This window comes from Kryptolebias marmoratus, linkage group LG14, assembly GCF_001649575.2.
Source record: "Kryptolebias marmoratus isolate JLee-2015 linkage group LG14, ASM164957v2, whole genome shotgun sequence".
Taxonomy (NCBI): Eukaryota; Metazoa; Chordata; class Actinopteri; order Cyprinodontiformes; family Rivulidae; genus Kryptolebias; species Kryptolebias marmoratus.
Window position 1 is genome coordinate 11,703,509 of NC_051443.1, and position 18,781 is coordinate 11,722,289.

At 41.5% G+C, this 18,781-nt stretch overlaps 2 protein-coding genes across 10 annotated transcripts in view; one reads left to right on the forward strand and one right to left on the reverse strand.

Annotated features, from left to right (window-relative positions):
- Positions 1–12,676, forward strand: part of garnl3 (GTPase activating Rap/RanGAP domain like 3) — an 84,349-nt gene extending 71,673 nt beyond the window's left edge. For 5 of the 9 annotated variants that reach the window (XM_017407786.3, XM_037979424.1, XM_017407788.3 and 2 more), the window contains 10 exons: positions 164–321; positions 1,605–1,763; positions 2,096–2,162; positions 2,356–2,463; positions 3,409–3,527; positions 4,745–4,880; positions 6,590–6,649; positions 8,554–8,775; positions 8,897–9,017; positions 9,095–12,676. In XM_017407786.3, coding sequence (XP_017263275.1) covers positions 164–321; positions 1,605–1,763; positions 2,096–2,162; positions 2,356–2,463; positions 3,409–3,527; positions 4,745–4,880; positions 6,590–6,649; positions 8,554–8,775; positions 8,897–9,017; positions 9,095–9,260 — 1,316 coding nt within the window. In that variant the 3' untranslated portion in view covers positions 9,261–12,676. The remainder of the gene's footprint in view (positions 1–163; positions 322–1,604; positions 1,764–2,095; positions 2,163–2,355; positions 2,464–3,408; positions 3,528–4,744; positions 4,881–6,589; positions 6,650–8,553; positions 8,776–8,896; positions 9,018–9,094) is intronic. The other 4 variants (XM_025004075.2, XM_025004076.2, XM_017407787.3 and 1 more) reach the window with 3 other exon arrangements.
- A 1,928-nt stretch (positions 12,677–14,604) lies between these two features.
- ptges (prostaglandin E synthase) lies at positions 14,605–17,715 on the reverse strand. Its single transcript, XM_017407546.3, has 3 exons — positions 17,504–17,715; positions 17,339–17,421; positions 14,605–15,704 (listed from the first exon to the last, which is right to left on the reverse strand). Exons 1-3 carry the CDS (start codon positions 17,609–17,611, stop codon positions 15,455–15,457), a joined length of 441 nt encoding a protein of 146 aa, XP_017263035.1. The 5' UTR covers positions 17,612–17,715; the 3' UTR covers positions 14,605–15,454.
- Positions 17,716–18,781: the final 1,066 nt, after the last annotated feature.

Sequence of the window (18,781 nt, forward strand, 5' to 3'; positions counted from 1 at the left end):
GGAAAAGATTTAATCACTTTTAAGTGTGACAAGGGGACCGTTCTTATGTTGACCGGTGTAATGTCTGCCTTTCTTCGGTCGGCGCTGAGGAACAGCACCTCCAGTATGTGCTGCATTTCAACCTCTTCAGTTTTTCTCCTCCTCTCCTTCCGTCTTGATCCAGGTTGTCATTTGTATTCTATCAACACCCACCACGGCTCAGAGCTGAGAATAGTAGCAGCCATCAGGACCAAACTCCTCCTAATTACCAGGAAACATCCCCGTTTCAGCGCCGTCGCCTCAGGAGCTGACTCTCCAGTGGAGGAATTTCAGTACATACGGGTATGACAAACCCAAGGCAGTTAAGAATGATGTTTTCTCTTTTCAATTTAAAATTGAATGGATGAAAAAATCACAACCAGGTTTCTTATCAATTCAATAACAACTCCATTTAAGCCAGATTCAAATCCTGTATTATTATTGGATTAAGTTCAATCTAATTATAATACAGTGCAATCACATACAATACATTTTGAAATGCCAATTAGTGGAAAAGGTATCTATCTAAGGAAGTCAGTAGATTGCACCAAATCGTCACTTCGCCACAGTCTGCCATCCTGAGCAGCGTGGAGGCAACAGAGGAAAAAAACAACGCCTTTTAACAGGAAGAAACCTTTAGCAGAAGCAGAACCAGGCTCCAGAGGAGCAAGTAAAGACAGCAGCAGAGTGAGAAAATGTGGTCAGTTTGTCCTCCAGCAGTCTAAGCCTACAGCAGAGTAACTAAGGGATAGCTCAGGAAACTCAACCCTAACTATAGGATTTTAAAGGAAAGTCTTAGGTCTAATCTGAAAAGTAGACATGGTGTCAGCCTCACGGCCAGAAACTAGAAATTGGTTCCACAAGAGAAGAGCCTGATAGCTGAAAGATCTGCCTCCTGTTCTACTTTTAGAAACTCTAGGAACCACAAGTAAACCTGAAGTTTTAGAGCAAAGTGCTTATGTTAGGAAAATACGGAACAATAAGATCTTTAATATAAGGTGGAGCTTAGCTGTTGAGAACTTTGTATGTTAGAAGTAAGACTATAAACTCTATTCTTTATTTTTTTATTTTATTTTTGAGAAATTAAAAATTGAACAAATATGAGCTCTCCTTCTCAGTCTCCTAAGAACTTTGGCCCTAGCATTTTGGATCAGCTGAGGGCTTTTTAGAGAGTTTTGTATCACACCTTTTATCCCAAAGCAGGGCACTTGTGAAGGCAAAGAACCCCAGCTGCCCATTTTTTGTCAAAACTCCCAAAAACCCCAGACATGAGAGAAGTTGTCACAGATTCCGCATCATTTACAATTTTTCCGATGTTCTTATCCTCATTGTCTAAAGTAAAATAGCTCAGAATAAACACTCCTTATAACTGTGGAGCTTAACCAAGAATCCTGATATTTTAAAAGATAAAGTTTTGCAGTCATTTGTGGTAGTCACAGAAAGGAGACTCTGCAGTTAATTTGGTGTTTTTTAAAGGTTGTTTGGCAGATGTTGGAGTCCACAGCAGCATTATGGAAGCTGTAGAGTGAGGTTCTTTGGCAAATTGTAACACTATTAATGGGTATCCCCTCCACTCATCCTCTCAGGAGATCTGTCTGTGTGACCCGCCCGTGGTGATGTCTCTGGTGGACGGCCCGACGGGGGAAAACGACAACATGATATGCGTGGCCTATAAACATCAGTTTGACCTGATCAACGAGAGCACCGGGGACGCCTATCGGCTCCATCATGTAGACGCCAACAGGGTGAGGAGTATGTCTTACTCAGACACTGTTTCTTTTTTTTTTTTCTTCCCCTGTTTCAATGTGATGTTCATTAAAACCTGCTGTGACTCTGTTAGCTCCTTTATTTACCTGCTAATTATCTGGCTGCTCAGGTAAATCAGCACATTCAGAGGCAGGAGTCACGACAACAGAATGAACAGCTGTACTGATAAAACACTACTTGATATGTCGTGAATATTTTAGATGGCTTTAAGAAATGTAACCTGACAGTATTTTTTAAAAACCTTCTCTCCTATCTAACCTTTTGTACCTGTACAAGTGATTTCTTTAAAGAGACTTGTCTTTGCCCTCAGGTAAACTTTGTAGCAGCCATTGATGTTTATGAGGACGGGGAGGCAGGTCTGCTCCTGTGCTACAACTGTGAGTCTCCCTTTTGACTTTTAACATTTTTTAAATGTTATATGATTCAGGTTCGGCTCTCCACTGTCGAAGCAGGACCTTAATGGTTTTTCTCTGCCGTTAAAATAAGAAATCTGTGTCAGATTGCTCCAAAATGTAAAAATTCCAGGGTTAGATTGTCAAAACGCAGCCGTATTCTTGTTTGTATCCCCAGATATTTGTTACTATAAGAAGGTTTGCCCGTTCAGCGGTTCCACACCGATGATCCAGTCCAACACCTCGGATTTCCACTTCACCTGGAACCAGATGCCCAACGCGATCGGTAGGTTACCGCGGCAACGGTGATTGGGGTCCCACCCACCCTGCCCATGCTGCTGGCCTGGCCGGAGCTTGCGGTCACCATGGAAACACCCTGTTATTACTGAAGGCGATGAAAAGAAAACACACCTGATCCTGCATCTGCAAACCTGATCGTGTATGAAACAAAAATTTGTCTTCTTTTATTTTTATGCATCTCTGTTGTTCACAAATGCATCCACATCACATTAAACAGTTTAAATTATTATATACTGTAATCTGGGATGCGTTGAAGACATTAAAGCTACTCTAATTAGGCATTTTCTTTAATATTGAGTGACAAAGTAATTGGATGAAAGTAACTGTGCTTGTTTTATCAAACAGAACAAACACTTGATTCTTCTCATTTAAACTGTCTACATATAGGTGCTAAACAAATGAGAAATTAAATGTCATTTTGTTCCGAATGTAATCAAATTAACCTTTTCTTTTGGATTTCTAGTTGAATTCTGATTCTAATTTTATTTTAGTTTTCCTGTTTTGTGTCATTGTGAATTCATTTAAAGTCATGATGTGGTTGGAAATGTTATTGATTTTTTTTGTTTTATTTTATTTGTACTACAAAATGATTAATATATAAGTGATGTAGATGTCAAATATAAACCTGGATCGGCTCTCTACTCAATTTCAGTCTAAAAGATGTATTTCTTTATCAAACCTAGTTTTAGGTTGTATAGTAACGTGTAACATTTAACAGGTAGAGCCCTTCTTTTGGTCAGGTCAGCAGGTATTACGAGTTATAAAGACTTGTAAATCTTGTTTTCTGCGTATTTCACCAGTAAATGTTAGAATATTTGGTTATGACTGAACAGCTCGTAGTCTGAGGCAGTTCAGCACAGTTTAAAACATTTTACATTTGTTATTTTTAGTCAGATTTCATGTTTTTAAAAGCTCATCTTGTGTTTTACAGTCTGTGCGTTCCCTTACATCCTGGCCTTCACGACGGACTCCATTGAGATCCGACTGGTGGTCAACGGGAACCTGGTGTACACAGCGGTGGTCCCTGAGCTACAGCTGGCTGCTTCACGGGTCAGTATGATGAACTGCAATCACAGCTCAGAGCGATCTTTGATTCAGCGCATGCTTGTGGCTCAGGGCTTGATGAGCAAAACCAAAAAACATCTTAGCATTCGAACTGTGGGGCAGCTGTCACAGGAGTGTTACACCGAACCTACGATGTGCGGGGTTGTTGTAAAAGGAACACGACGGCATGACGTTACAAAGAAAGTTCTGTCAAACCAGTCGAACTGGGGCAAAAACAAAATTGAGTGCCTTTTGGCAGCAGATGAAAAGTCAGTTACCACTAGTTATGCCTAAATTCTTCAACTTAAAATAGTTTAGTTGTTGTTGAATCATTTTGGTTTTGCTAACTAAATAAACGAATGACAAAAAAGCCTCACCAACTAAGACAGGTCCATGGTGTCTCAGAGGAGATGATACCATCAGAATGTATTCCTCTTGAGGTCACGTTGGGAAATAAGTCATCTAAAAGGCCTTTGACTGGTTTCTTAGTTGTTGGGTTTTTTTGTTGTTGTTGCTGGTTTGTATTTTTGACCCGCAAGCCGTACATTGTATATTCAGCTTCGCCTTCAACTGCGTGTCAACATGCATTTTCATCTCCGCGGATACTGTTGAACTGTCTCTTTACGTTAAGATCTGACCAGATACCGAGCAGGGCCCTGGTGTCTTCTTTAGTCCATCCTTGTAAAGTTTTCAGAAACTACACTGTAGCCAAAAAATATAGCAAGACGTTAAGCTGGGCTATGTTCTTCAGCACCCGAACTCACCGTCTCAAAGGATAGGTAAACCCAGCCTTTCATTCTTAGTCTTATTACAGCTGGAGCCCTGTTAGGCCAAAAGCCCTGGATTCTAGCCTAAAGAGAGTCCTGATCAAGTACAGATCAAGTAGTGATCAAGCCCTACTAAAGCCATAGAAGTTTGCTCACATGCTTTTGGCTTAATAACCTAAAATTGGTTGTTGCCATCATATTATTTGTCCCTTAAATTGCATGGTTCATGGTTGTGTTTATGTACTCAACAGACTTATTTTTAAGTGGTGTTCATGATGTGTGTAGCTGCAACAATCCGCATGACTACGAAGCAGCCTTTCAACAAATCATTAGGAACACCAAGAATCATGCAAATACCCTAGTCTCTTTATTTTTCTTTTCTCCCTTTACCTGTTGCATCTGTCACCTCTAATCTTTCGGCGTCTCTGCGTGCTTCTGGTTTTTTTCCGCCCACAGTCAGACATCTACTTTGTCTCGTCGGCACCGGTGAGCTCGGCCTCCAACTGCAGTTCGAGAGACACCAGCTCCCAGAGTTCCCCGCAGACACCCACCGGCTACGAGATGCCCGTGTTTCCTTCGCCGCTCGGAGATGGTAAGCCCTGCACAGCTGAAGCACCGCAGTGTGGGAAACGGGGGGGGGGGAATTTTTAAAGGTTTTTATATATGAATATCACCTGCAAACCTGTTTGACTTTGGGTTCCTCTTATTTCAGAGCTTGACAGCCATTTGAATAAACCTGCCACCTCGAGAGTTACTAGTGTAATTATGGGTAGTTTTCTACAGCAAGACCATTATCGTGACTATTATCTCACTTTGTCTCACATTGCAGCACAGACAAGACGTTTGTTAGAGAGCCCCTATTGTTGATTATACATAGAGATGCTCGTAAACACGTTTCAGTAGTTTTACATTTACTTTCCATATTTTTAGGCTGCGGCCTTTGACCAAATTCTGTTAGGACATGAGCCAATAACATCAATACTACAAACAAACATAAAATTTAACAATGCAGCACCATCCTGTGGAGTTGCGTGAAGATTAAGATATATTTATTTGCACTTTAGGACTGAAGCCCTATAATACTTCCATTATCTAATGTAATGTTACTTGAAAAGCTGTGCAGGATACTTTTAATTTTGCTGAATTTTTTAAAAACACTTTTTAGTGTTTTAGGAGATTAAGTGATTTAAGAGAAATATTCCTTTCAAGCTTACTTTTAGTTAAATGTAATGGAAAAAAATCAACTGTTTTGCACTAAAAAAATGTTTTTTATTGTTTTTTTTTCTTTTTAACATTAGAAAAGATAAATTATAACAGCTGTGAAACAAATGGAATTTGTATGATTTTATATATGAAGTTAAAACGTGCTCACTCATGACAGAACAGCTCGACCCTTTTTAGACTCACAGGATTTAGGGTTCCTGGTGGAGGCTCAGTGTTTTGTGTGGCACCCAAAAGCACTTTGAAACTTCTGCTGTTAGACTCATTCACTGTGATTAGACTCTGCGTTAAATAAGAATAAACCAAATTTCAATCTGAGTAAACAAAAATCATTTTAAAAGCCTTTTCAACAACAGCAAATTCAAAAGCTTTTATTTTCCAATCCAGACACTGTCAGGCCAGAAACCTTTGCCTCTCCGTGTTGCTTCATTTTCATATTTTTGAACAACTCTGAAGTTTTATCAGCGATAGATATAAAAACTGGATCCTGTGCGCTTAAATATGAGCCTCCTATTTCACGGTCACATTATCCTCCATATTTTATTCTATATTCACTCCTTCGCGCCCCCCCCTTCCTGACCTCCTCCAGATTACTACAGCTGTTCAAAATGTTGCTAATAACACACAGCTCTGTCAGTCATCCTGAGCTGACAAACTGATAGACATGGGGTGGGGGGTGGGGGGTGCTCCCTTTTGTTCATATAGCTGGAGCTAATTTTGGTGACTGAGGTGAAAAGCAAAGAAACAATTATTAAAATGTTTGCGTACCTGCTGCTGCACCATCAAGCCGATCTGCACTGAGAGGAGCAGTAATTTCCAGGTTCCATTAAGGCTAACAGGAAGAAAGCTTTGGCTGCTGCTGCTGCAATTAGCTGAGGACAGGATTTATGCTCTTAGGCTGGTTCAGGTAATTATTTCTCTTGGGGGGATTGTCATTTTCATGTCCTGTTGTATCAACTTATGTGTACAAGGCTTTGCATCACCTGGAGACAGGAGAAAACCTACTGTGGTAGCATGTGTGCAACCGAAATGCTTGAGTGTGTTTGGTTTGTGTAACCCTCTTCTTCATCCCTGGTTCAGATTCTATACGGATCCCCTATGGTACCAAGCTTTCCCTGTACATGTCTAAAGATGCTGAAGGTACTGCAGATTCCTGCCCCGACCCGTTCTCGGCTCATAAAGAATACTCATAAAGCTGCCCCACTAACGTGCACACGCTCCCAGAGTGCATCACCCTGTCTGCTCCAAGGCGGCATGTTGACTTGGACGCTGGTTGAATGTTAAGTGAGCGTTATATGTCTTCCCCATCCCCCCTTTTGTCTCAGCTAATTGAAAGCATTAGCGTGAGAGAGAATGGGAGGGCAAAAGGAGTGTTAAAGCGCAGAGCAAAAGAAACACGTGAGACGGAGGTGATAGTCGAGACAGAGGGTTTGGTAATTACAGGAAGAGCAGAGGAGGAGGATATGCTCAAGTGCAAGACGAAAAGGGAGGAGCTGTGCGCACGCAGGAGGGGTGGGAGGAAAAAGGCAAAGAGGGAAGGAGAAGACACGTCTGTCGCAGCATGATTTACAGATTGCACTGTCGCCATGGAGACTTTTGTCAGCCCTCTCTTCGATCCAAAGTGGGAGTCCAAACGGCGGTGCCATGGTCTGATGGTGGGTGGGTATATTGGCGGGAGGCGGGGTCGAAAGAGGGGAAGAGAGGTTGAGGGGCTGCTGACAAAAATCTCATCCTCCAACTGCCTGTGCGCCCGCCGTATCTGCTCCTTGGGGAGGTTTTCATTTGACGTAATTGCATCAGTAATGCTGTTACTGAGGCAGCTGCTGGCCACCGTCTACCTCCACTGGCCTAAACACACACAAAAAACACCTGCGGCGGTCTGGACAATTCGACTTCCAATTATTCCCCGAGAGCATGCCTAACATTAATGTGTCATTCATTTGCCAGTGTGATGGAAAGCGACACTTCCCCTGGTTCAGAAACAAGTGCATGTGGAATATATTCATCTCTCCGTGATTATATATTCCAGATAACTGCATGCTATCTCGCATTTTGGCTTTTTTTTTTGTTTGTTTTCTTTTCTTTTCTTTCTCTCCCCCTGTGTGACAGCGCAGGTACATGAGAGTGGATGTGTAACAGCACCAGCACACAATATACCCGTCAAACACGAGCAGCGACCCTCTGCTTTTCTCCGTGGCTCTTTACTCTGCTCTCACACACACTGACATTTCAGATGAGACAGTCCTCTTTGTGCAGGGCAACCATCACTTTGACTCAGTTTACACCAACCGGCCTCAGTGGAGCCGTCTGAGTTACAACACTGTCCCCTGCTGGCACCGAAGGTTTGCACACTGCAGCTTTGTGGGCAGATTGTGTCATCTGAAAAGCTCCAAACATCAATTTATTAAGTTTATTAAGCTTTCTAGTCTCCGCTGAATAATAGATGATGTACTATAAATAGCTTCCATTATACTGAATTAGGTTTCTTTCGTAAGGATGATTAATATTAAGAGTGCATGCTGTTTTAGTAAATGGAACTATTAATCATTTTAGAGGGGCTTCGTTTGAATGAAACTTTATTAGATGAGCTGATTAGTGTGACTGAGCGAGAGAGCTTAGGTTTAATTAAGTTAAACAAAAAGGTTACGTAGCATGCTTTAGTCTTGGAGAAACAATTTATTTATACACATCACTATTACTATTTCTGAAGTCACACCAAAATGTTTCAGGCTGATTACTTTGGTTTTATTTTAGCGTGAAGTCATGATTAGTTTAAAAGCCTGCAGACTAATAAAATAGCATGCATATAAAAAATCTGAGGTAAATTTCCAAAATACAGCAAGTGACACAAGATGTGGGATATGTTCAACACATGTTCATAACTGAAAAGTAAAACAAACAAAGAAAAATGATATACCTCTACTTTCTCTCCCTTCTCTGACATTTTGTCTTTGCGCTCTCTCTTATTGTTTTATGGCCTCTTTTGTGAGCTCTTCTTTAATTTCCTGATTCTTCGCTGATCTCTTTCATGGACTTTCCCCCAGCAGGTGAAGCAGCATGTAAGCACATCTTCAAGATTCCTTTGTGTAACTTGGTGGGCCGCAGCATTGAAAGACCCCTGAAGTCACCCCTGGTCAACAAGGTGCTGGCGACCCCGGCCCCTGCCATGATCGCTCCGACTCCGCTCATCTCCGCCACGCACTCGCTGTCCTTGTCCCGCATGGAGATTAAAGAGATCGCCAGCCGCACGCGGAAGGAGCTGCTCGGTATTCAGAAAAATGATCCCGAACAACAAATGGCTTTTATGTCAAAGCAATGACTTACTGTTTTCTAAAAAAAAGAGAGGCTGTTTTCCAACCTCGTGTCCATTCTCTGTCACCAATTAAGGCTTGACAGAGGAGCCGAGTGGGAAGTCAGACAGTGGATCGGTCAAACAGAGGAAGATGAGTAAAAAGAACACCGAAGAGGAGCCCAAAGCGCGGCCGCTGACGTCAACAAACAGTGACAGGTAAACCATGCAACGCTACAAGAACAATTAACAGCCTCTGTGGGACGTTCTGAGTCTGAGAGATGTCTCCTCAACAGGTTAGCCTCGGAGTCCGTTGAGTCCGAGCTGGACGTCCAGCTGCACTGTTCGCCCAGTTTGGAGGCCGAGGCGGAGACTGCGTCGCTACAGCTGGAGAGTCCACCTCTCGCCAGCGCGTTCACGCTCTCCACGTCCTTCGAAGATGATGTCCTGGACCTAAAGTGAAGACAATCCTGTTGTGCACTTCTCTGCTCACCCACTCCTGTGCTGTCGCTCTCGTTTTCTTTTTAACTCATGTTATATTTTTTACTATCACATTTTGTTGTACCCGAGTCTTTCCATTCATCAGACAGGATCGCCATCAGGGTGGGGGTGGGAGTTAGCAGACATGTTTGTGTGCATGTTTGTTCTCGTGAGCCGTCCCTAAGCCGCCGTGCGTTGGGTGTTTGTGTAGCTCTGCAGCAAATCACCCAAAGAGGCTGTAAGGTTGTGTGTGTGTGTGTGTCCGGGAGAGCGGTTTGAAAGCCGAACCACAGAACTGAATGTAAACCTGCGCACCGAGGTACAACAAAGATCCAGTGGCCCCCAGCTCCCTCTGAAGTTGCTGAATACGTGTTGTATATTATGTGTTGTACATTATTTCCCAATCCGCTTCCAGATGTTGTATTATATGCATATGTACGTGTACATCTGTTTATACATGAAGCTGCATACGCCGACAGGCATATTTCTGTCTGCTCCGTGATGCATATTTATAGATATATGATAAAAAAGAAAATCCATTTTGTTTTAACCTTTAGTGAAAGTACGACGTTTTATGGTCTCTGCACATTTCAGTCTTTAGGCCTATTCTTATTCACTACTATACAAGTTGGCAGGACAGGAGGCAAAGTATCCCACAAGTGCCATTTCCCAGCATCCTCCACCGAACTACCATTAAAACCGCTGTATTCTGGCATTGGTCAGGAGCACCCACGATTGTAGTCCGCGTTAGATTGAGAAAGTCAGTTTGCAGGATTGAATACCCGGAGGCACTCTCTTGAAGCAACATTCCTGACACATTTTACCCCATAAGAGCGAGCAGAGTTGAAATCTAGATAACACACCCCTGCTGCTCCTAAAGCTTTGTTTCTGAGCCACAAGTATCTTCTTTGAACACAACGAGGTCATCAGCATACGGCCAAATATGGGAATGTAAAGCAAACCACCGCCATTGAACATGTCAGGCCTTACGTGTGTGTGATGGCACTACAATCTGAGCCGAACTACACAAGGAGTTCAATGATTTCCTTAGAAGTGAAAACGGGCTTTCACTTAAACAAGTATAGTCACTTTTCCCAACTTTTCTTTCTATGGCTGCTTGTTCAAAACACCTTGACATATCTTAAAAGCCCACACACCTCCATGTTGCTGAATTTACTCATTAGTTTAGCCAATAAGTTTTTGGTTACAATCATAGGAAAACAAGTTAAAAGTTTGACTGATAGTCAAATCCAGGAAAACTAATTTCAAAATTTATGCTCAGTTCAAACAGGTAAAGGACTTGGATAAAAATGATTAACAGATTATATATTTTTTCCCCAATATAACACTCCTAAACTGTATATAAAACAGTTTTTGTACACCTTCTCTGTCACTTCTTTCAAACCACACATGTAGTTTGAAAAGCCACATCTGTTTTAATCCTAAACTGCATCTGTTAAAGTGGGGTCAATTTATTAGGAATTTTTCGTTTTATTTATTTAGTTTTAAACTGTGTTCATGTTAGCTTCCAGGCTACACTTTGAATACTTTAAATGATCACCTGCTATTACATAAGTGCCTGCAAACCAATCAGAGAAGGCCTCACATCAGCCAAAGACTGACATTATTTATGATTAAACTGATGTTTATTCATTGAGGTTCTTTGGGGAATGGAGAGCATTTATTCATATAATCATGTTGCCCAATGAAGTCATTTACATGGGAATCTTTTCCACCTCCACAGTTTGCCCATTTTAAGTGAATTTGGTCAAATTCTTAAGCTCAATCGTGACGTGTGGAGCAGTATCAAACACGAGTGTGCCTTCATTGTGCTGAGTAGGTAGAGTTGGCACAATATTTGAAAACTACTGGTGTAAAAACTGGACCTCGAACATGTTGCCAATGCAAAGGCGATAGTTTCAAGGTTAAACAACAGCGTAATCTCACACTGATGAATAAACATGGTGTATCTGCTTTCCAGGGTGTCAGTTCCTGGCAACAGTTTATCTTTGTGGTATTATTAACTCGTAAATGATTAAAGACTCAATTGATCTTGATGGTATTTTCTCGCTTTTACCACTTCATACTTTTGCAGTAATGGTCAATATGAACCCAGACTTTTCTGGGTACGAAAAGAAGCCGCCTGCTAGGACTCTTTCTGCCCTCACCTTGGGAACTAACCCAAAAATGTATGTTTTAATCTACCAGAGTTTTATTTTTAATATCTAGTGTAGTTTGATGGCTGGCAAATGTTGGCCAGATCACTAGCTTTGCCCCCTAATTTTAACCTCAGACCCTTGGCTTTAACTCTAATCCTAACTTAATCCTAGACCAAGACAGAAGTACGTACAGCGGGTACACAATGGTAAACACATGAGTACAAAAGGCCGCCCACTCAGTTCAAGATGGAGGTAAGAAGTGGCAAAAGTACAAAATAAGGTTCTCCTTCCCTGCCCACCATCACTGCTTGGTCCTAACAGTTAAAAATAAACAACACTAATTGCCCCAATGAGGTCGTTTTCTCAGAATTTGTTTCAAATCTCACCTTTTCCAACATAATAAAGTGCAAAGTGAACTTCAGGAACTTGAAATTGACCTTCACAAATAGATAGAATGACATTTTGATTGGTTTAATTATAGAAATCTACATTTTCGAACCACAAAACTCACATCAGCTCCAGGTTGTTAGAAGCTCCCTGTCTTTCTGAGCTCCATCGGCTCTGCAACTGAAGGCTAGGTGGAAACAATCTCCTGCAATTATCTCTGTGACGGCATAATGGTCTTGAGTCGTGCTGGGTCCTAATAAAAAGGCAGCAGCTCGGAGATACACGAGTTTCCTCACTGGATGCCAGAACCTTCAAATTAGGAGTGTTTTGTTATCATTAACACGGAGGACGTACAATTAGTTCTTTGTCTTGGCCAAACGCCAGCTCTTCACTTGTAAAACTGGGGAAATGTGCAGAGCAACAGTGTGTACAACTCAAGTTTAGTGTTTAAGAAGGCAACAAACAGGGAGTAGTGGAATTTTACTAATTTAATGGGGGTCTGAGAGTGCCTCTCTGTGGTGGTTTCACAACACAACAGCTGTCAGATACTGCATGAGCCTCTTTTTCCTCTCGTCCCCCACACCTTTTCTGTTTCTCTGCCTGCCACAGCATGAATCCCTCAAACACTAATACCTTGAGAAAGGAGGGGAATTATTACTTTCTTTTCTTTTACGATTTCAGTCTTTTATCACTCTGAACCAGTGGTGACAAACGAAGTCTCCTTATGTTGGTCCTCCTTCCCAGCTTATGGATTAAGTGCTCCCGATTTCCACCTCTCCTTGGCTTTGTCACTGTTTTTGAGTTTTTAAATTCCTGTTTAGATTGTCGCTGAACCTCTCTGTGATATTGAAATAATAAAAAAAGTCTAAAAAAACAAAACAAAACACCAAGTGTCTTAAAATATTGTATCGCCATTGTTTTTAATGCCAAGTAATACTTGTAAATGTTTGTGTATCAAATGTGGCCTCAAATGAAACAAACTATATTATTATTATTATTATTATTATTATTATTATTATTATTATTATTATTAATAATATAATTATTATTATTTGAATTGTTATTTTTAAAAGTGCTGTAGACCACTGCTGTGAAAGTAGTTTATTCTGTTTGTTGATATGTAATAAATATTTATGGAGTTTCAATTGTGTGACTTGATTGCCTGTTTAAGCATTTAGAGAATATTGGACTTAATATAATACGTGTTTTATTATACACACACACATATATATATATATATATATATATATATATATATATATATATATATATATATATATATATATATATATATATATGAAGTTGTGATAATGGTAAAGTTAGCATGCTTGTCATTGCTGTTAGTTTATTTTCTCTTTAAGAATTTATCCTTGTTTCTACAAACTCAGTTGGCTAAGGCTACAGGGCTACAGGTGAGGTACTAATGGGATCCTCCATTTGTTCTCTGAAGCTGAGTTCCAAGTTGGAAGAATGAACTGGAATGCCAACTGGAAAGTTAGAATTCCAACACAGGAAGTCAGAGGTCCCTGACCGACCCCTGACCTCAAAATTCAGTATCGCTGCCTCACACACACACACAAAAAAAGCTGTGAACGCTGCAGTAATAAACTTTTTATTTCAGTTCTGTCGGTTCTCATTAAATCACACACACATAATGCTGAACTACTTTTGTTAGTAAACATGTTGCTACGGTGTTCGGATGAGTTGCAACTGGAACATTTAAGTTGGGTGTAGCTTAACCAAGTTCTTACTTCTGAAGTTAATGGAACTCAGGATAACTACTGATACCTACTTCATACACCCCCCTACTTAAAGCAAATTTCAAACATACCTTTAATCCCCATCTTCTGACTTTTCAGTGTAGTAGTTACATAACCACAAGGTGGTGGCAAAGATTTATGAAGCTTACTGTAGCTAAAGTGAAACCGCAGTAGTCATTTTTCTCGGAGTCGAGCCCTGTAACCAACATACCATCGATTCCAAGGTAGCTTTTGTTCCTGAAAAATGACAACAAGGCTGTTCCCCTTATCTCCACAAAAGCAGACATTTAAAAAAAAAATCATAAATGTAAGGAAGAGGGAGGCCATGAGTGTTATTTCCTTTTACCCCGAGGGAAAAAGCAGAATAAATTTGAGAAAGAAAAGCCAAAGTGTGAATGTAGACACACCCTGTCCTTTGTTTGCTTTTTATGTCTCCCAGATTGAATGTATTGTGAGAGCTCATTCACTCAAAGCAAAGAATCTGTCTTCCCTCCCACTTACCCGATTAGTTTTTGCTTTTGGAGGTTAAAAGGAGACAAAAAACAAAACAAACCCACCCATGATCACAAAGGATTTGAGCTGTGTGTGTTCAGGTTTAGTTGTCTTTACAGATTGAGAAACCACCAGTAGTTGGATTACAGGGATTGTGTTGCTTTAGAAGTGGGAAAATTTGTTGCTTCAGATTACGAGTGAGAATAGATGTGGTAAAATGTAATGATATATGCAAAGAGAGTATTTCAGAGCGACAACGCAAGCTGTAATCATGTTGTCTGAAAGCATGATTGGTTATTTAAGAGTCTGAAAATGGATCTATGGCTCTTCCCAGTGCCCTCCCATCTCAGGGAACGCTGCCCAGTTTTTACGTAGTAGGTGCAGGAATGCTGGAGCTTTGCCTTGGACTTCTGGATCATCTCACTCACTGGTGGGTCCCCCATCCCCCCTAAAAACCAGTCTCAGCAGGACAAGGCTACGTCAACAATGAGCTGGCTATTATTTTTACAAATTACATCAAAATTGAGCTGAATGGGTTATGAACTGTTTTATTTCTTAGAAAAAAAAACGTCTCTGAGGCACGAGCACATCTGCATACATCAACTGAGTAATAAATTATACCAACAAAACCTTATAGATAAGCACAAAATATGTTTTTACAGATAAAATTACAATATTACAAAAGCAGGAATGATTTCCCCCACAGGAAGCTGTGAGACGTTTACATTTCAGTCCTTTGTTACTCCTTTTGAAACAGTCGGAGAGCCAGTTTTACTCACACAGGAGGAGCATCGGGAATTCAAAGCTTTAACACCTCATCAGTCAGCGCATGAGGATCCATGGAGCATTTGTTGGGCACAGTACCCAACAAAAGTTCACACAATCCATGGACTACCCAGAAAGGAAGCAGACGAAAAGGATACAAAACCACACCGGTGGGGGTTTGTGTCTTTTGTAAACACCCAAGCGGTCAGGGATCAGCATACAGCGTGGTTGAAATGGAAAATTTTCCTAAGTGACTATACGTCCAAGCTGTCTGCTAAAAAGGTTTGAAATGTCAACAAATGAGTGGAAAAATGAGCAACAATCTTCATTTGCATTTTCAACACACAAGTACAGTCTATTGCATCAAATATTATACTTCAGATATCTTTAAAGACATTGTCACATTTTGAAATCAGAACAAAAAAAACACTGATAGAATCTCTCTGGAAACCATACTGGTCTGATAACACGCTGCGTATTGTCTTTCTAAAGAGATCAGCAGGTAACCTTCGTGCTTCCTTTCTTTGACGCAGGTGGTGACCTTGCAGCTGCCGAGATAGCGCCTCCTCAGGTCCAGCTCCTCCTCAGGTCCAGCTCCTCGCTTCTCGGAATGTCAGGCGTACGCTGCGACCGACATTAGGATCTGCACGGCCATGGAAATGCAGGGTATCTGTGCGACGGTGTAGGCCACGGAGCGGGTGGGTGGCTGTAAGGGCATCAGGTAGGCCACGCTGTGCAGCACACGGCAGACGAAAAAGACGAGGAAGTGAAGGCGGGCCACCGACAGCGAAGGTCCAATCAGGGAGTAGATGGCTCCCAGGAAGAGGAAAGGGAGAATGTTCTCCAAGTCGTTGAGGTGAGCCCTGGAGGAGAGAAAAGATTTTGAATATGAATGACGGCATGTCCGTCCTGCTTGGCAGGTCTTGCTCGCTCTTTACCCTATGAGCTCTCCCTCATCCTTTGAATGGATTAGTTCCTGACAACCCCGAGGGGAATATGTATCTAAGTTTATGACACAGGTTCTATGTGCGTATGCTACTATCTCACTGGGCTGCAACTACTAGCGACTAGTTACTACATAACTTTGAGAAAATATACCAATTTTCACTTGGAGTCAAGTGAGGTTACACAAACTCTGAGACAAGTTTTCGAAACACATTCAAAGCTCATGTAACACAAGATCAAGAGCTCAAACAAGGGAATTAAGGAGCTTCACAAGCATTTCAAGACATTTTGGAAACTGCTCTATGAATGTCATTCCCAATCTGTTACCAGAAATTTCGTTCCAGTGAGACGCTGGCTTTAGGAGGAGACTGTAAAGTGCCACTGAAACCAAGACAAGCAATTCTGCTTAACTTCACCACAACTGGTTAGTGACAACGGTGACAAACCGACAGTCTTGCTGCTTTTTTTTTTCTTCCTTTCTATTAAAACCACCCACAGCAGCGAGACAGTTTGACGCAACCCCTAGCCACACTACTTTGGATAACATTAAAAAACAGATGTGTTGCAGCATTTTACAAACAAAGTGTTTGGTAAGAAAAGCAGAGATTTTTAAAAACTAAATTTTTGGTGTAAGTGTGAGCAATGAAGCTTTAAAGAAATGACGATGAAGCAGTTTATTCTCACTACCACTTTGTGCCCAAGAAACCAAAACAACAATGGAGGCATTTTGACTGGATTTTGTACATCTGTCTCACTATAATCTGGTCCTGCTGCCGTCAGACTTTGATGGTCTACTGAAAAGGTGAATAACTGAGAGGAATCAATATCAATATATATATATATATATATAAATAAAAACAAAAAATATACCATCTTGGAAAAATCTAATCCAAACCAAAAATGTTCTTTCTCTGAATCTTGATATGACATTAATGTGGACATTCCCGTCACCAAGTGGCAGGGATGGGTAGCTCAGCATTTTTGTTAGAACTGTTAGGATGGAGATTCCCACAATTTATCGTCTACAAATTATCAGCAAAACAGCATACTTTACTTTCTAGTGGTGCCAACACATTCAGGCCACAATCAGCTAATTTCCTGCTTCCTTTCCTGGCAGGCTTTTAATGCAGTTTTTTTAGGATACCTGCCAATCATCCCTGCAAAAAACAGGTAGTGCCAAAATGATCCGATTTAAAGACCTTAATGAACATGTTAGCTGGATTTACAAAGACGTGGATTTCTAACATTCTTTCAAAGCGGTGTGTTTCTTTTTTTTCTTCTTCTTCTTCAAAATAAGCTGAATGACAGTTCAGGACAGTCAGCTGGAGAAACAGAAGTGAATCTTTCACAGGCAGGAAACATCTGTTCTCTCTTTCTTTTTCCTTTTTCTTCTTTATCCCCCCTGACAAGACAAAACAAACCAGACAGCTCCCAGACTCCCGCTGTCAAATCAAACCCATGAGCAGTGGAAAAATCCCACAAGGGGACTGAAGCTATACTCTGCAGTTTTGATACTTTTCCCCCCCCTGCGCCGTGCGCCCTGCGCCCTCACCTCCGGCACCTCTCCACGTACGGATCCTCTCTGTGATACTGCAGACCCCCGTGTCTCAGCGCGTCCTCAGGGTTGGCAAAAGCCTGGAGAGGGGGGGAAAAAAGAGGACACCAGTGAGAACCTCCTCAGAGCTGCGACCAAATACAGACGAAACGAAGCTCTCACCTTCTTTCTCAGCCTGAGTTGTCCCGTTATGACGGCGATCGCGTACATTTTGACCACCAGAAGGACGGCGTAGAAGACAAAACAGGAGAACACCTCGTTCCTTAACATGTTTTATGCGGAGCTGCAGGGGAAATCAAAGCTCCGGCAGCTGCTGAAACTAAAAAGTGAGAGTCGGCCCTGATGGGAGGACCTCTTTCTTTTGCTCTTTCACAGTGGATGCCGCCCCCCTCCACCCACTCGGTGATGGTGGCGGGTTGAGACAGGCGGAAATGTCTCATTCATGACACCACAGCTTGCTCGCTTCGTGCGCCCAGAGGTGGTAAATTTACATGTAAAAGTTAGGAAAGCTGCATTCCCTGCTTGTGTAACACTGTCCAGATTTTAACAAGACCCAAGCGGCATTCCTTTAGGAAACCTCTTCAATTTGGTATGGGATACAGAAACTGCCATATTTAAAGCCAAAATAGCTGCCAAAACACGCGGTTTTTCTATCTTTTTTATTTGTTTTGGGTTTTTTTTGTATATGCATATCATCTGTGACAAAACAAACAAACAAACCACTAAATATCTATCACTCACTACAGAAAAACAATTGTGTAATTTGAAATAAATGAGCAAAATCAGCAGTCGTGTTTTGTTGCCAACAATTAGGAGTCATTTGTTTACATACAAACACTGACAAGGACACTTTGGACAGTCTAGGTGTTCGACTGACACTGAGTCAGTAAAACAACCCCCCCCGATGTTTTTTGAGACGTCAGGTTGAAAGGGAAATAGGGAAAGTTGTTCTCTTCTACTTCTGGAAATAAATGGCGACTAAAAGCCGTGAGTGGCAAGAGTCGCCAGAAGTGGAGCAAGTATGCGCGGTGGTTCAGTCGCTCGTGTACACGACAACGGCGCTCGTTTTCCTCTGACACCGAAGCTTTCTAAACCCGGGTTTCAGAGTGGACATTTTCGAACCCTTCCGTTCGCATTTTATAGGAAGCTGCAAGGTGTGAAATCGCACACACGCACCACAGACGGCTGAGGTCAGTAGGTGTTCTGCACATGCAAGAGCAGATCAACAAAAACAGCAGATAACATCTGTGTATTCACCACCATAGAGTTGATATATGAGTCACAAACTGAACACAGACACAGTACTTCTGCAAGCAGTTACATACTGTTTAATGGAACTTGTTCTGACTCTGTTTTTGTGACGCACAATAGGGAAATAAGCCTTTCCTTGCGTTTGTGCTTCACCTACTGTATTTAAATCATTCTGACAGTGAATGTGGA

Excerpts from the sequence above, each read along its gene's own strand:
- ptges (XM_017407546.3), bottom strand. The coding sequence starts at position 17,611 with ATGTTAAGGAACGAGGTGTTCTCCTGTTTTGTCTTCTACGCCGTCCTT. Across the intron at positions 17,422-17,503 it reads AACTCAGGCTGAGAAAGAAG|GCTTTTGCCAACCCTGAGGA; the intron begins GTGAGAGCTTCG and ends CCCCCTCTCCAG. Across the intron at positions 15,705-17,338 it reads TACGTGGAGAGGTGCCGGAG|GGCTCACCTCAACGACTTGG; the intron begins GTGAGGGCGCAG and ends TCTCTCCTCCAG.